This window comes from Salvelinus namaycush, chromosome 35 (genome assembly GCF_016432855.1).
Source record: "Salvelinus namaycush isolate Seneca chromosome 35, SaNama_1.0, whole genome shotgun sequence".
Classification (NCBI taxonomy): domain Eukaryota; kingdom Metazoa; phylum Chordata; class Actinopteri; order Salmoniformes; family Salmonidae; genus Salvelinus; species Salvelinus namaycush.
This window is the reverse complement of record NC_052341.1, coordinates 8672308-8686753: the sequence shown is the minus strand read 5'-3', so window position 1 is coordinate 8686753 and position 14446 is coordinate 8672308. Positions and strand designations below refer to the sequence as shown.

Sequence of the window (14446 nt, the reverse complement as noted above, 5' to 3'; positions counted from 1 at the left end):
TTTAATTGAAATCATTGCTTGACATCTACATGCAGAAACACTCTATTTACTTTAAGCTAATGATTCTTGGCAAAGAATGGCAGGATTTAACCTTGTTACTCTTTCATTGCAAAGCTTGTGAGGTTGAAAGGACAATGGCATAATCTCCTTTCATCAAAGATTCTACACCTCTTTGATGAGGTATAATGACTTGGTATAATCATGCTGTGTGCAAGCGTTGTTGTGTGTGCTGTATTTCTCACCTTGGAGAACAGTTCTGAATAGTGATTGCAAGTTCTCTTTCTGCTCCAGGTAAGATTATGATTAAGGCCAATGGGTTTGGGTACCTTTTCAGTTTGGGTCCGTTAGTTAACAATACAAAATGACTCCGCTTTCATGCATACTGCTTTTCAATCATAAATAAGCCAAGATATTGGAAGGTCCCCCTATGCTGCTCACAATATGACACAGCGAGAGATGAGACATGTGAAATGGAGCACTGAGGAAAATTTACCATACATTTGCATATGTCAACATACCCAAACACATATATATTTAATGTTTGTGAAGAGAGGTTCTTGTGTTCAGGCCTGAGGCTTCCAATGGGTAATGGAAGGGGGTGCTTTGTTGTGCTACAGAAATGCTGTTTCAGTGGCATATTTGAGAACAATATATAGCTGTTTCACACCTGAGTCATGCATAATATTCCTGAATTTACAGCGTGTAAATTCTTAGATTGGTCATCTAAAAGATCCATATTATATCTTATATCTGTCTTTGATTTTATCCTCAGGTCAAACTTGTGGTGGTGTTGCACAAGGACTAAATGGAACGATAGAGAGTCCTGGCTTTCCCCACGGCTACCCAAACTATGCCAACTGTACCTGGATCATCATCACAGGAGAACGAAACAGGATACAGTTGTCATTTCACACCTTTGCTCTTGAAGAGGACTGTGACATCGTCTCTATTTATGACGGACAACCACAGCCAGGAAACCTGAAAATGAGGTAACAGACTCTTACTTACCCACATGCATTTTTCTATGTAGGTCTACTGGGTGGTGATCTGAGAACATTTCTTAACAATGGCTTGGTTTTGCGTTCATTTGATTTTAGTGCTACTGTATTGTTGTAACATTAGTGGTTCGGTGTGGCGCTAGCAATGTCAAGTTGTTAATAAACACCCCTTGACATTTTCAAAATGTTGTGGTGTTACAGCCTGAATTTAAAATGTATTACATTTAGATTTTTGTCACTGGTTTAAATAGAAAAAATGAAAAAGCTCAAATGTCTTGAGTCAAATAAGCATTCAACACCTTTGTTATGGCAAAGCTAAATAGGTTTAGGAGGAAAAATGTGCTTAACAAGTCACATAATAAGTTGAATGGACTCACTCTGTGTGCAATAGAAAATAAAATAAAAAGCATGCTTTTTGAATGACTAACTCATCTCCGTACCCCACGCATACAATTATCTGTAAGGTCCCTCAGTCGAGCAGTGAATTTCAGACACAGATTCAACCACAAACACCAGGGAGGTTTTTCAATGCCTTGCAAAGAAGGGCATCTATTAGTAGATGGGTAAAATAAATAACAAAGCAGACATTGAATATTCCTTTGAACACGGTTAAGTTATTAATTAGGGATGGTTCGAAATTTACAAAAAGGTTACCTGGAGGAAAATGGGGGAGGATCAGGCTTTTTCAATTTCAGTCAAGGGGGCGGTTTAGATTTTTTAAATATCAAGTCTAGAGGAGGGTCAAATAATTTGCAATTGATGAAATTTCAATATTTCTCAGTGTTTAACAATTATTTGCTTATTAAGCTATATATTGATGTGTGCCCGATGCTGCCCCTCATCTATGATTCTCCGCTGGGCACGCAATATCAATTGCACCTATAGACTATTTAGTGTGGTCTCCATAAAATAATCCATAGCCTATAGGCTATAGGCTACGAAGTGCATGCTCGGAGAAGCACAGAACAAAGTTATATTTCAAAGATAGATGCTGGGATGGAGTAAATAAAACAAGGCAGCATCACACACTGCAATGGATATTCTAACCCTGAGCTCGGCCTGCTCTGCTCTTGCTGATCAAACACGTTTTTATGTGATGCTTAACCTATGGCAGTGCTGTGTAGGGAAGGTGGAAGTTCTGTAGGTGGAAGTTCATGAGGAGAGTCAAAGTTTTTTCCCCAAAATATTTTTTTTAGAACGCCTAGTCCAAAAAATGCACTCTCTTGCGTGAGGGATAGCCTATAGCCTCTGTTCTGTTCAGTTTGAGAAGGACAGCGCGAAGATGAGAAGGAGGACCGGAGGTCAACTTTGATAGCTTGCTACTACTGTACTATAATTAATCAATTTTGAAATCAGGCTGTAACACAACTAAATGTGGAATAAGACAAGGGGTATGAATACTTTCTAAAGGCACTGTACATGCTGACATGACAGCTTATTTCAGTATATAGATTTGTGTGCTATTGTGCTACGCATTTTAGTTTTGTTGTGTTGAACATTCCTGTGTACCCACTGAACAGATCTATTGGTGTTAAAAAGGCATTCATTCATTCCCAACTGTACTTAAAGTACCACAGTGAGTCTATCTTGCCATAAAAGAGACAATTAACTCAAAACTTCTGAAACAAGTGAACATTTGTAATGACATGCAGACTAAACAGCATCCCTGTGGTTGCCAATGTTGCACTTACCAGGTTTGAAGTATGCCGATAGGTTGGTACGGAGGGCATCCTCTAGGTATTGAAGTGAATAATGGGAACCTGCAATCAATAAAGGCAATCTCAAAATACTTGTGTTCCAAGTGAAAACGGAATGGCTTTAATTAGATGCAGAATGCTTTAAGTAACAGATGATTAACACAACTATTTGCATAAAGAGGTTGAAGATAAACTTTGCTGCTGAAAAGTATTTTTTATTTTATTTATTCATTTTATTTAACCTTTATTTAACTAGGCAAGCCAGTTCGATTCCCTTGTATTTACCTTGGTTTCACAGTATTTACAAAGTAAATGATGTGAGTGGTAATAGAAAGTGTTGATCAACTCAGTGCCATTGTGGTTTGAGTGTTCACCCTGAGATTGGAATGTCGGGAGTTCGATTCCCTGGTCGAGTCAAACCAAAGACTCTAAAATGGGATCTGGCGAGCCGTTCCGTCTTGCACAAGCCAAGGCTACTTACTTAATTAATAGAAAGTGTTAGGCAGCACCCGCTCAATGTGATTCCATGCATAGGACCTAGTATAATGACGCAGATGTAACATGCATTCTGCTGTTGCAAGCAGAAGTCTAGGAGGTAACGAGAAGCCTATTAAGTTTATACAGTGCCTTCAGAATGTATTCATAGCTCTTGACTTATTCCACATTTTGTTTCAGCCTGAATTCAAAATGGTTTAAATATATATTTTCCTCACCCATCTACACACAATACACGATAATGACAACATGAAAACATGTTTTTAGAAATGTTAGCAAATTTGTTGAACATGGAATACAGAAATATTTAATAGACATACATGTAAGTATTCTCACTTCTGAGTCAATACTTTATAGAAGCATATTTGGCAGCGATTACAGTTTTCTGTAAGTCTTTCTGGGTAAATCTCGAAGAGCTTTCCACACCTGGATTGTGCCCATAATTAAATTGGTTGTTGACCATTGCAAGACAACCATTTTCAGGTCTTGCAATAGATTTTCAAGTAGATTTAAGTCAAAACTGTAACTCGGCCACTCCGGAACATTCACTGTCTTCTTGGTAAGAAACTCCAGTGTAGATTTGGCCTTGTGTTTTAGGTTATTGTCCTGCTGAAAGGTGAATTCATCTCCCAGTGTCAAGTGGAAAGCAGACTGAACCAGGTTTTCCTCCAGGACTTTGTCTGTGCTTAGCTCCATTACGTTTATTTTTTATCCTGAAAAACTACCCAGTCCTTAATGATTATTAGCATACCCATAACATGATGCAGCCACCACTCTGCTTGAAAATATGGAGAGTGGTACTCATTAGTGTGTTGCGTTGGATTTGCCCCAAACATTACACTTTGTATTCAGGACAAAAGTGAACTTAATTGCTTTGCCACATTTTTTGTAGTATCGCTTTAGTGCCTTGCATGTTTTGGAATATTTTTATTCTGTACAGGCTTCCTTCTTTTCACGCTGTCAGTTAGATTAGTATTGTGGAGTAACTACAATGTTGTTGATCCATCCACAGTTTTCTCCTATCACAGCCATTAACTGTTTTAAAGACACCATAGACCTCATGGTGTAATCCCTGAGAGGTTTCAAATAAAATAAAATAAAATTTTATTTGTCACATGCGCCGAATACAACAGTTGTAGACCTTACCATGAAATGCTTACTTACAAGCCCTTAACCAACAATGCAGTTGGAGAAAAATGTCCTTCCCCTCCGGCAACTGAGTAAGCTGTATGCTTTTCAATGTAAATGTAAATTAATGTAAATTAAAGCCCTTTTTCTTAGTTCCACGCTATTGGTAGGGCAGTATTGACTCAAGACGTTTTAGCTTTTCATTTTGAATTAACTAGTAAAAAAAACATAATTGTACTTTGACATTATGGAGTATTGTGTGTAGGCCAGTGACCCCAAAATCTAAATTGAATACATTTTAAATTCAGAATGTAACACAACAAAATATGTGGAAAATGTCAAGGGGTATGAATACTTTCTGAAGGCACTGTAGCCCCTTACTGTCATGTCTATGAAATCCAATGGACTGCTTGAGCTTGCACAAGTGGAAGAACAATGGACTGCCTGGGCTTGCACAAGTAGCAGACCAATGGACTGCCTGGGCTTGCACAAGTAGCAGACCAATGGACTGCCTGGGCTTGCACAAGTAGCAGACCAATGGACTGCCTGGGCTTGCACAAGTAGCAGACCAATGGACTGTCTGGGCTTGCACAAGTAGCAGACCGATGGACTGTCTAGGCTTGCACAAGTAGCAGAATGTGGAGTAGCTATAGTAAAACCACTACTACTATTATTATTGATATATAATGATGATGATGATGGTGATGGTGAGGATGATGTTTATCCTTATCATTATTATCATTATTGTCTTTTGCCATTTTGTATGCTGAAAGAAAGTGGCCTAATGCAGATGCAAAAACAACAACAGCATGCCAATGGATTTGAGGTCTCATTTAATCTGGTACTGAACTAGCTGCAGACAGATAGACTGGAAGGGATTCTGTGCAGATGCTTAATGTGGCCTGATCAGAGAGGGAACATATTTAGAGATAAATACCTGACATATGCATATGGCCTGACAAAGAGTAACTCTTCCTGATTGGAGATGGAGACAATGCACTGGTGCTTAAGTCATCACAGTATAGTGCAGTACATGCATTCAGTTGTGCTTTAGGTATGCGTTCAGTTGTGCTTTAAGTATGCGTTCAGTTGTGCTTTAGGTATGCATTCAATTGTGCTTTAGGTATGCGTTCAGTTGTGCTTTAAGTATGCATTCAATTGTGCTTTAGGTATGCGTTCAGTTGTGCTTTAAGTATGCATTCAATTGTGCTTTAGGTATGCGTTCAGTTGTGCTTAAGTATGCATTCAATTGTGCTTTAGGTATGCGTTCCGTTGTGCTTTAGGTATGCGTTCCGTTGTGCTTTAGGTATGCGTTCAGTTGTGCTTTAAGTATGCGTTCAGTTGTGCTCTAAGTATGCGTTCAGTTGTGCTTAAGTATGCGTTCAGTTGTGCTTTAGGTATGCGTTCAGTTGTGCTTTAGGTATGCGTTCAGTTGTGCTTTAGGTATGCGTTCAGTTGTGCTTTAAGTATGCGTTCAGTTGTGCTTTAGGTATGCGTTCAGTTGTGCTTTAGGTATGCGTTCAGTTGTGCTTTAAGTATGCGTTCAGTTGTGCTTTAGGTATGCGTTCAGTTGTGCTTTAAGTATGCATTCAATTGTGCTTTAGGTATGCGTTCAGTTGTGCTTTAAGTATGCGTTCAGTTGTGCTTTAAGTATGCGTTCAGTTGTGCTTTAAGTATGCGTTCAGTTGTGCTTTAAGTATGTGTTCAGTTGTGCTTTAGGTATGCGTTCAGTTGTGCTTTAGGTATGCGTTCAGTTGTGCTTTAGGTATGCGTTCAGTTGTGCTCTAAGTATGCGTTCAGTTGTGCTTAAGTATGCGTTCAGTTGTGCTTTAGGTATGCGTTCAGTTGTGCTTTAGGTATGCGTTCAGTTGTGCTTTAGGTATGCGTTCAGTTGTGCTCTAAGTATGCGTTCAGTTGTGCTTAAGTATGCGTTCAGTTGTGCTTTAGGTATGCGTTCAGTTGTGCTTTAGGTATGCGTTCAGTTGTGCTTTAGGTATGCGTTCAGTTGTGCTTTAAGTATGCGTTCAGTTGTGCTTTAGGTATGCGTTCAGTTGTGCTTTAGGTATGCGTTCAGTTGTGCTTTAAGTATGCGTTCAGTTGTGCTTTAGGTATGCGTTCAGTTGTGCTTTAAGTATGCATTCAATTGTGCTTTAGGTATGCGTTCAGTTGTGCTTTAAGTATGCGTTCAGTTGTGCTTTAAGTATGCGTTCAGTTGTGCTTTAAGTATGTGTTCAGTTGTGCTTTAAGTATGCGTTCAGTTGTGCTTTAAGTATGCGTTCAGTTGTGCTTTAAGTATACGTTCAGTTGTGCTTTAAGTATGCGTTCAGTTGTGCTTTAAGTATGCGTTCAGCTGCGCTTTATGTATGCGTTCAGTTGTGCTTTATGTATGCGTTCAGTTGTGCTTTACGTATGCGTTCAGTTGTGTTTTAGGTATGCGTTCAGTTGTGTTTTAAGTATGCGTTCAGTTGTGTTTTAAGTATGCGTTCAGTTGTGTTTTAAGTATGCGTTCAGTTGTGTTTTAAGTATGCGTTCAGTTGTGTTTTAAGTATGCGTTCAGTTGTGTTTTAAGTATGCGTTCAGTTGTGTTTTAAGTATGCGTTCAGTTGTGTTTTAAGTATGCGTTCAGTTGTGCTTTAAGTATGCGTTCAGTTGTGCTTTAAGTATGCGTTCAGCTGCGCTTTATGTATGCGTTCAGTTGTGCTTTACGTATGCGTTCAGTTGTGTTTTAGGTATGCGTTCAGTTGTGTTTTAAGTATGCGTTCAGTTGTGTTTTAAGTATGCGTCCAGTTGTGTTTTAAGTATGCGTTCAGTTGTGTTTTAAGTATGCGTTCAGTTGTGTTTTAAGTATGCGTTCAGTTGTGTTTTAAGTATGCGTTCAGTTGTGTTTTAAGTATGCGTTCAGTTGTGTTTTAAGTATGCATTCAATTGTGCTTTAGGTATGCGTTCAGTTGTGTTTTAGGTATGCGTTCAGTTGTGCTCTAAGTATGCGTTCAGTTGTGCTTAAGTATGCGTTCAGTTGTGCTTTAAGTATGCGTTCAGTTGTGCTTTAAGTATGCGTTCAGCTGCGCTTTATGTATGCGTTCAGTTGTGCTTTACGTATGCGTTCAGTTGTGTTTTAGGTATGCGTTCAGTTGTGTTTTAAGTATGCGTTCAGTTGTGTTTTATGTATGCGTTCAGTTGTGCTTTACGTATGCGTTCAGTTGTGTTTTAGGTATGCGTTCAGTTGTGTTTTAGGTATGCGTTCAGCTGCGCTTTATGTATGCGTTCCGTTGTGCTTTAGGTATGCGTTCAGTTGTGCTTAAGTATGCGTTCAATGGTGCTTTAGGTATGCGTTCAGTTGTGCTTAAGTATGCGTTCAATGGTGCTTTAGGTATGCGTTCAGTTGTGCTCTAAGTATGCGTTCAGTTGTGCTTAAGTATGCGTTCAGTTGTGCTTAAGTATGCGTTCAATGGTGCTTTAAGTATGCGTTCAGTTGTGTTTTAGGTATGCGTTCAGTTGTGCTTTAAGTATGTGTTCAGTTGTGCTTTAAGTATGCGTTCAATGGTGCTTTAAGTATGCGTTCAGTTGTGCTTTAAGTATGTGTTCAGTTGTGCTTTAAGTATGCGTTCAGTTGTGTTTTAGGTATGCGTTCAGTTGTGCTTTAAGTATGCGTTCAGTTGTGTTTTAAGTATGCGTTCCGTTGTGCTTTAGGTATGCGTTCAGTTGTGCTTAAGTATGCGTTCAATGGTGCTTTAAGTATGCGTTCAGTTGTGCTTTAGGTATGCGTTCAGTTGTGCTTTAAGTATGTGTTCAGTTGTGCTTTAAGTATGCGTTCAGTTGTGTTTTAGGTATGCGTTCAGTTGTGTTTTAGGTATGCGTTCAGCTGCGCTTTATGTATGCGTTCCGTTGTGCTTTAGGTATGCGTTCAGTTGTGCTTAAGTATGCGTTCAATGGTGCTTTAAGTATGCGTTCAGTTGTGTTTTAAGTATGTGTTCAGATGTGTTTTAGGTATGCGTTCAGTTGTGTTTTAAGTATGCGTTCAGTTGTGTTTTAAGTATGCGTTCAGTTGTGTTTTAAGTATGCGTTCAGTTGTGTTTTACATGGGTTTGTGTACTTACCAAAGCTAAAGATAGAGACTGTTGTATTGCAGATTTAAAGGTGTAGGCCTTAGTTCTGCAGTTTCACTACAGGGCTAATATGTAGGGCATGCAGTGTCGCTAAGAGAGACTGGTGTTAATTATAGCTTTAGATCTCTTACTGTTTCTAGAAATACTACATACTTTACTGTGCATCATAGCACTTTCGCTGTTTGTACATAAAATAAGCCATTCTTGGTTGGTTTTATGCGACTTCCATCTCATTAATTTTCTATTCACAGGCTGTTCACATAAGCTTAATGAACTTCTTAAAAATCCATACTGCTCGATCCTCTTAAAAATTAAAAAGAGTTGATATAGTCATTAGGATTATGATACAAAATATCACAAAAAGGAATCAAGTAATGAAGTCATCTTCACGTTGTATATCAACTTCCTTCAGAGAATGATTATATTTCATCCAGCCCCTCCCTTAGTTTATAATTTTATTAACCTTAACGTGTGTGTGTGCGTGCGTATGTGTGTGTTATAAAGTTCATATTAGCCCAAATCCTTAATGGATGTCCTGACAATCGTAATCTTATCTTAATGATCTGCGACATTGAAAATACAAAACCTGAAACAGTATTAAGCTAATATTGATTGACTGTTTAGTTTTAAAATGGAAGTGAACAGATGGGTGTCGTGATGTATCCACAAATCTGTAGAAAACCTGTCAATATGAACCTATAGTGGGGAGTCTGTGACACTGAACACACGTGACTTAGTTGGCAATGCCTTAATGTAAATTCTAAAAGTGTCTGTCCAATTCAATGTCTAAGTGCAACATGTCTTTAGAATCTGTGCTTGTTGGACATTGCTAGATTTCCTTGACTCTGGTTGCACTCGATTCAGCTCGCTTGGCTTAGCCTTTGCTCAGAGCAATACATTCAGTGAAACGTTTCACAACAAATGGCTTGAAATCGCAGGCGAACTCCACCCACCCGAAACAACCTGCTGGGTTATAAGTCATGTGTGCTCTCTCTGGATTTGTATCCGTCATCCCTCTGCACAATCTGCCCATGCAAAATGCAAACCAAGCTTTGTGGAAGTGTCGTACAGGAGGATATGAATAAGGAAGTTACGTTTGAATTTCAAGTGCATACAGTAGCTGTGCCCTGTAGCATTACTTGGGCTTTATTCAATCCGTATCGCGGAAGTTCAGCTTTACAGTGCGATTGAAATTTAAAGGCAAAGTTCCTGCGTTGGTGGAGACTGCATTCACGGTAAAAACTGCATATGTTAGCTCAATCTGAATTTACCTTTCATTTTCTATTGCGCTATCTGTAACTCTTCAGAGCCATAGATCAATTAAAATGTCAGTCAGTCTCTTGGCCAGTGTTAAAATACCAAGCTGATGATAAATATGCATTTCATTATTCACTCAGTACATTGCCAGTTAATTAGTACACCCATCTAGTACCAGGTCGGACCCCCCTTTGCCTCCAGAACAGCCTGAATTATTTGGTGCTTGGATTCTACAAGGTGTCGGAAACGTTCAAACATTGTTCAATTGGTATCAAGGGACCTAACGCGTACCAAGAAAACATTCCCCACTCCGTTACACCACCAGCCTGTACCTTTGACACCAGGCAGGATTGGACCATGGACTCTGCTGTTTACGCCAAATCCTGACTCTGCCATCAGCATGACGCAACAGGAACCGGGATTCGTTGGACCAGCCATTCCTCAGTTTTTAGTTGATAGGAGTGGAACCCGGTGTGGTTGTTTGTAGCATGCCTGTAAGTTTGCACGATTCTTGCCATTCTTCTTCAACCTCTCATCAATATGCTGTTTTTGCCCACAGAACTGCTGTTGACTGGAGTTTTTTTGTTTGTCGCACCATTCTCGGTAAACCCTAGACACTGTCGTGCATTAAAATCCTAGGAACCGACCGTTTTTGAGACATTGGAACCGGCACGCCTGGCACCGACGATCAAACCATGCTCAAAGTCGCTTAGGTCATTTGTTTTGCCCATTATAACGTTCAATTAAACAGTAACTGAATGCCTCGATGCCTGTCTGCCTGTTTTATATAGCAAGCCATGACCACGTCACTCACTGGCAGCAGGTAGCCTAGCAATTAGAGCATTGGGAGAGTAACTGAAAGGTTGCTTTTTAGAATCCCTGAGACGGCAAGGTGGAAAAATCGACAGTTCTGCCCTTGAGCGAGGCAGTTAACCCCCACAACAACTGCTCCCCGGGCGCCGATGACGTCGATCAAGGCAGCCCCCCGCAGAAGACACATTTCGGTTGTGCAACCGATGAGGTATCCCCTTCCCTGTCTGTAGGAGTGAACCATTTTTGTGAACCGGGTGGTGTACCTAATAAACTGGTGTACAGCGTTCAAGGTCAAGATAACAATGTTTAAAAGGACATGCAAATATTTAATTTTATTGTATTTATGTATTTATAGGGGACAATGCACATGAAACCTAGGAAGAAACCTAGAGAGGAACCAGGCTCTTAGGGGTGGCCTGTCCTCTTCTGACTGTGCCGTGTGGAGATTATAACAGAACATGGACAAGATGTTCAAATGTTCATAGATGACCAGCAGGGTCAGATAATAATAATCACAGTGGTTGTAGAGGGTGCAACAGGGCAGCACCTCAGGAGTAAATGTCAGTTGGCTATTCATAGCTGATCATTCAGAGTTAGAGACAGCAGGTGCGGTAGAGAGAGAGTCCAAAACAGCAGGTCCGGGACAAGGAGGCACGTCCAGTGAACAGGTCAGGGTTCCATAGCCGCAGGCAGAACAGTTGAAACTGGAGCAGCAGCATGACCAGGTGGACTGGGGACAGCAAGGAGTCATCAGGCCAGATAGTCCTGAGGCATGGTCTTAGAGCTCAGGTCCTCCGAGAGAAGAGAGCGAGAAAGAGAAAGAGAAAAAGAAAAAAAGAGAGAGAGAATTAGAGGGAGCATACTTAAATGCACACAGGAAACCGGATAAGACAGGAGAAATATTCCAGAAATAACAGACTGACCCTAGCCCCCCAACACATAAACTATTGCAGCATAAATACTGGAGGCTGAGACAGGCCTCCACTATTTACAGTTGAAGTGAAAATGTTGTGTAGGTGATATTACCTACAGTTGAAGCCGGAAGTTTACATAGACCTTAGCCAAATACATTTAAACTCAGTTTTTCACAATTCCTGACATCTAATCCAGTAAAAATTCCCTGTCTTAGGTCAGTTAGGATCTCCACTTTATTTTAAGGATGTGAAATATCAGAATAATTGTAGAGAGAATGATTTCTTTCAGCTTTTATTTCTTTCATCACATTCCCAAGTTTACATACACCCAATTAGTATTTGGTAGCATTGCCTTTAAAATGTTTAACTTGGGTCAAACGTTTCAGATAGCCTTCCACAAGCTTCCCACAATAAGTTGGGTGAATTTTGGCCCATTCCTCCTGACAAAGCTGGTGTAACTGAGTCAGGTTTGTAGGCCCCCTTGCTCGCACACGCTTTTTCAGTTCTACCCACACATTTTCTATAGGATTGAGGTCAGGGCTTTGTGATGGCCACTCCAATACCTTGACTTTGTTGTCCTTAAGCCATTTTGCCACAACTTTGGAAATATGCTTGGGGTCATTGTCCATTTGGAAGACCCATTTGCAACCAAGCTTTAACTTCCTGACTGATGTCTTGAGATGTTGAAGCAACATATCCACATAATTTTCTTTCCTCATGATGCCATCTATTTTGTGAAGTGCACCAGTCCCACCTGCAGCAAAGCATCCCCACAACATGATGCTGTCACCCCCGTGCTTCACGGTTGGGATGGTGTTCTTCGGCTTGCGAGCGCCCCCCTTTTTCTTCCATACATAACAATGTTCATTATGGCCAAACAGTTCTATTTTTGTTTCATCAGACCAGAGGACATTTCTCCAAAAAGTACAATATTTGTCCTCTTGTGCAGTTGCAAAATGTAGTCTGGCTTTTTTATGGCGGTTTTGGAGCAGTGGCTTCTTCCTTGCTGAGCAGCCTTTCAGGTTATGTCGGTATAGGACTCGTTTTACTGTGGATATAGATACTTTTGTACCTGTTTCCGCCAGCATCTTCACAAGGTCCTTTGCTGTTGTTCTGGGATTGATTTGCACTTTTCACACCAAAGTACGTTCATCTCTAGGAGACAGAACGCGTCTCCTTCCTGAGCGGTATGATGGCTGCGTAGTCCCATGATGTTTATACTTGCATACTATTGTTTGTACAGGTGAACGTGGTACTTTCAGGCGTTTGGAAATTGCTCCCAAGGATGGACCAGACTTGTGGAGGTCTAAACATTTATTGTCTGAGGTCTTGACTGATTCCTTTTGATTTTCCCATGATGTCAAGCAAAGAGGCAGTGAGTTTGAAAGTAGGCCTTGAAATACATCCACAGGTACACCTCCAATTGAATCAAATGATGTCAATTAGCCTATCAGAAGCTTCTGAAGCCATGACATAATTTTCTGGAATTTTCTAAGCTGTTTAAAGGCGCAGTCAACTTAGTGTATGTAAACTTCTGACCCACTAGAATTGTGATACTGTGAATTATAAGTGAAATAATCAGACTGTACACAATTGTTGGAAAAATGACTTGTGTCATGCACAAAGTAGTTGTCCTAACCGACTTGCCAAAACTATAGTTTGTTAACAAGAAATTTGTGGAGTGGTTGAAAAACGAGTTTTAATGTCTCCAACCTAAGTGTATGTAAACTTCCGACTTCAATTGTATGTCAATGACCCGGGGTTAGCCAAAATCTAATTTGCACCTGTAGTACCTTTGCAGGAAAGGGCCTTAACACAGCCACTATACAAATAGTCACTAAAACAATACAAACTACAAATACATTACATCCAATTAACAAGAACAGCTCGTTGGGAAGAATCAATGGATTTCTTAGAGAAGTACATACAAACAGTCTTGTCGATATTTTAATACAGGCAAGAATTAGTCATCCATTTAGAAATATGTAGCATATTTTCAGTTAACTTGTTTACAACTAGTTATTTATTTTTTGAGTGTACATACAGAACTGTTTTGGCTGCATACATCTACATCTTAACTTGTGGGCAAGTAAGTGGGAGATCATTTATATAGATGGTAAACAGAAGGGAGCCTTATTGACCCTTATGGGACCCTAATGTTATAGTAAAGAGAGTCCGACTGAGTGTCCCCCAGACGAACCCTTTGACTTCTGTTTGTCAGATAGGAATACATCCAACTAATAACTTCAGTGGACACAGTAAGGGCGGATAGTTTGGATACGAGGACCTCATGATTCACAGTATCAAAGGTCTTTTGAAGATCCAAAAAGACTGGCCGACTTCACCACCTATGTCCAGTATAGATTTAATGCACTCCAGAAAATAGCAATTGGCTGTTTCAGTAGAATGGTTAGTTCTGAAACCGAATGGCATTTGATGTATTGAGTTGCCCAGAATGAGGTGATCAGTCAGATGATCAGCCACCCATCTTTCAGATACTTTTGATAGCACTGGAAGAATGCTTATAGGTTGGTAATTTTCCACCAGTGTTGGGTCACCAGATTTCCAAGCATTGGTGAAGAACCCATATTTGATGGACAGATTAACTAGATGTACAATAGGGACAATCAGAGAATATTTGTGTCTCTTCAGGAATACAGTGTTTAGACCAAATACATATTTTGTTTTAGAGCTCCTGAAGAAGCTAATAATACTGTCCACTGCCGACGATGAGATTTCAGGAATTGTGAAAATTGGTTTATTATTGTCTATGAGAACTGTGGTTTTGGTTGAAAATCTTTTAGCCAGTTCCCTGACAGAGTCAACAACAAACTGGTTAAAGGTGGTGGATATGAAATATGAGTCTTGAATTAGAATCCCATTAACCTTTAATTCAGGATGTTTTTTGGACTTTTCAGCTCCTGTTAGTTTGTTGAGATTTTCCCAAATCACTTTGCCATTTCCTTTTCCTTCATTGATCACTATAAGAAAGAACTCTGCCTGTGCTTCTTTTATATTCTTTACCACCTTATTTATCA

At 39.9% G+C, this 14446-nt stretch overlaps 1 protein-coding gene across 1 annotated transcript in view; it reads left to right on the top strand.

Moving 5' to 3' along the window:
• The first annotated feature begins 581 nt into the window (after positions 1-581).
• The window catches only part of LOC120029385 (CUB and sushi domain-containing protein 1-like), a 328206-nt gene continuing 314341 nt past the window's right edge, over positions 582-14446 (top strand). Inside the window, 2 exon segments of the mRNA XM_038974609.1 lie at positions 582-585; positions 773-989. Of these exon segments, the coding sequence (XP_038830537.1) occupies positions 582-585; positions 773-989 (221 nt within the window).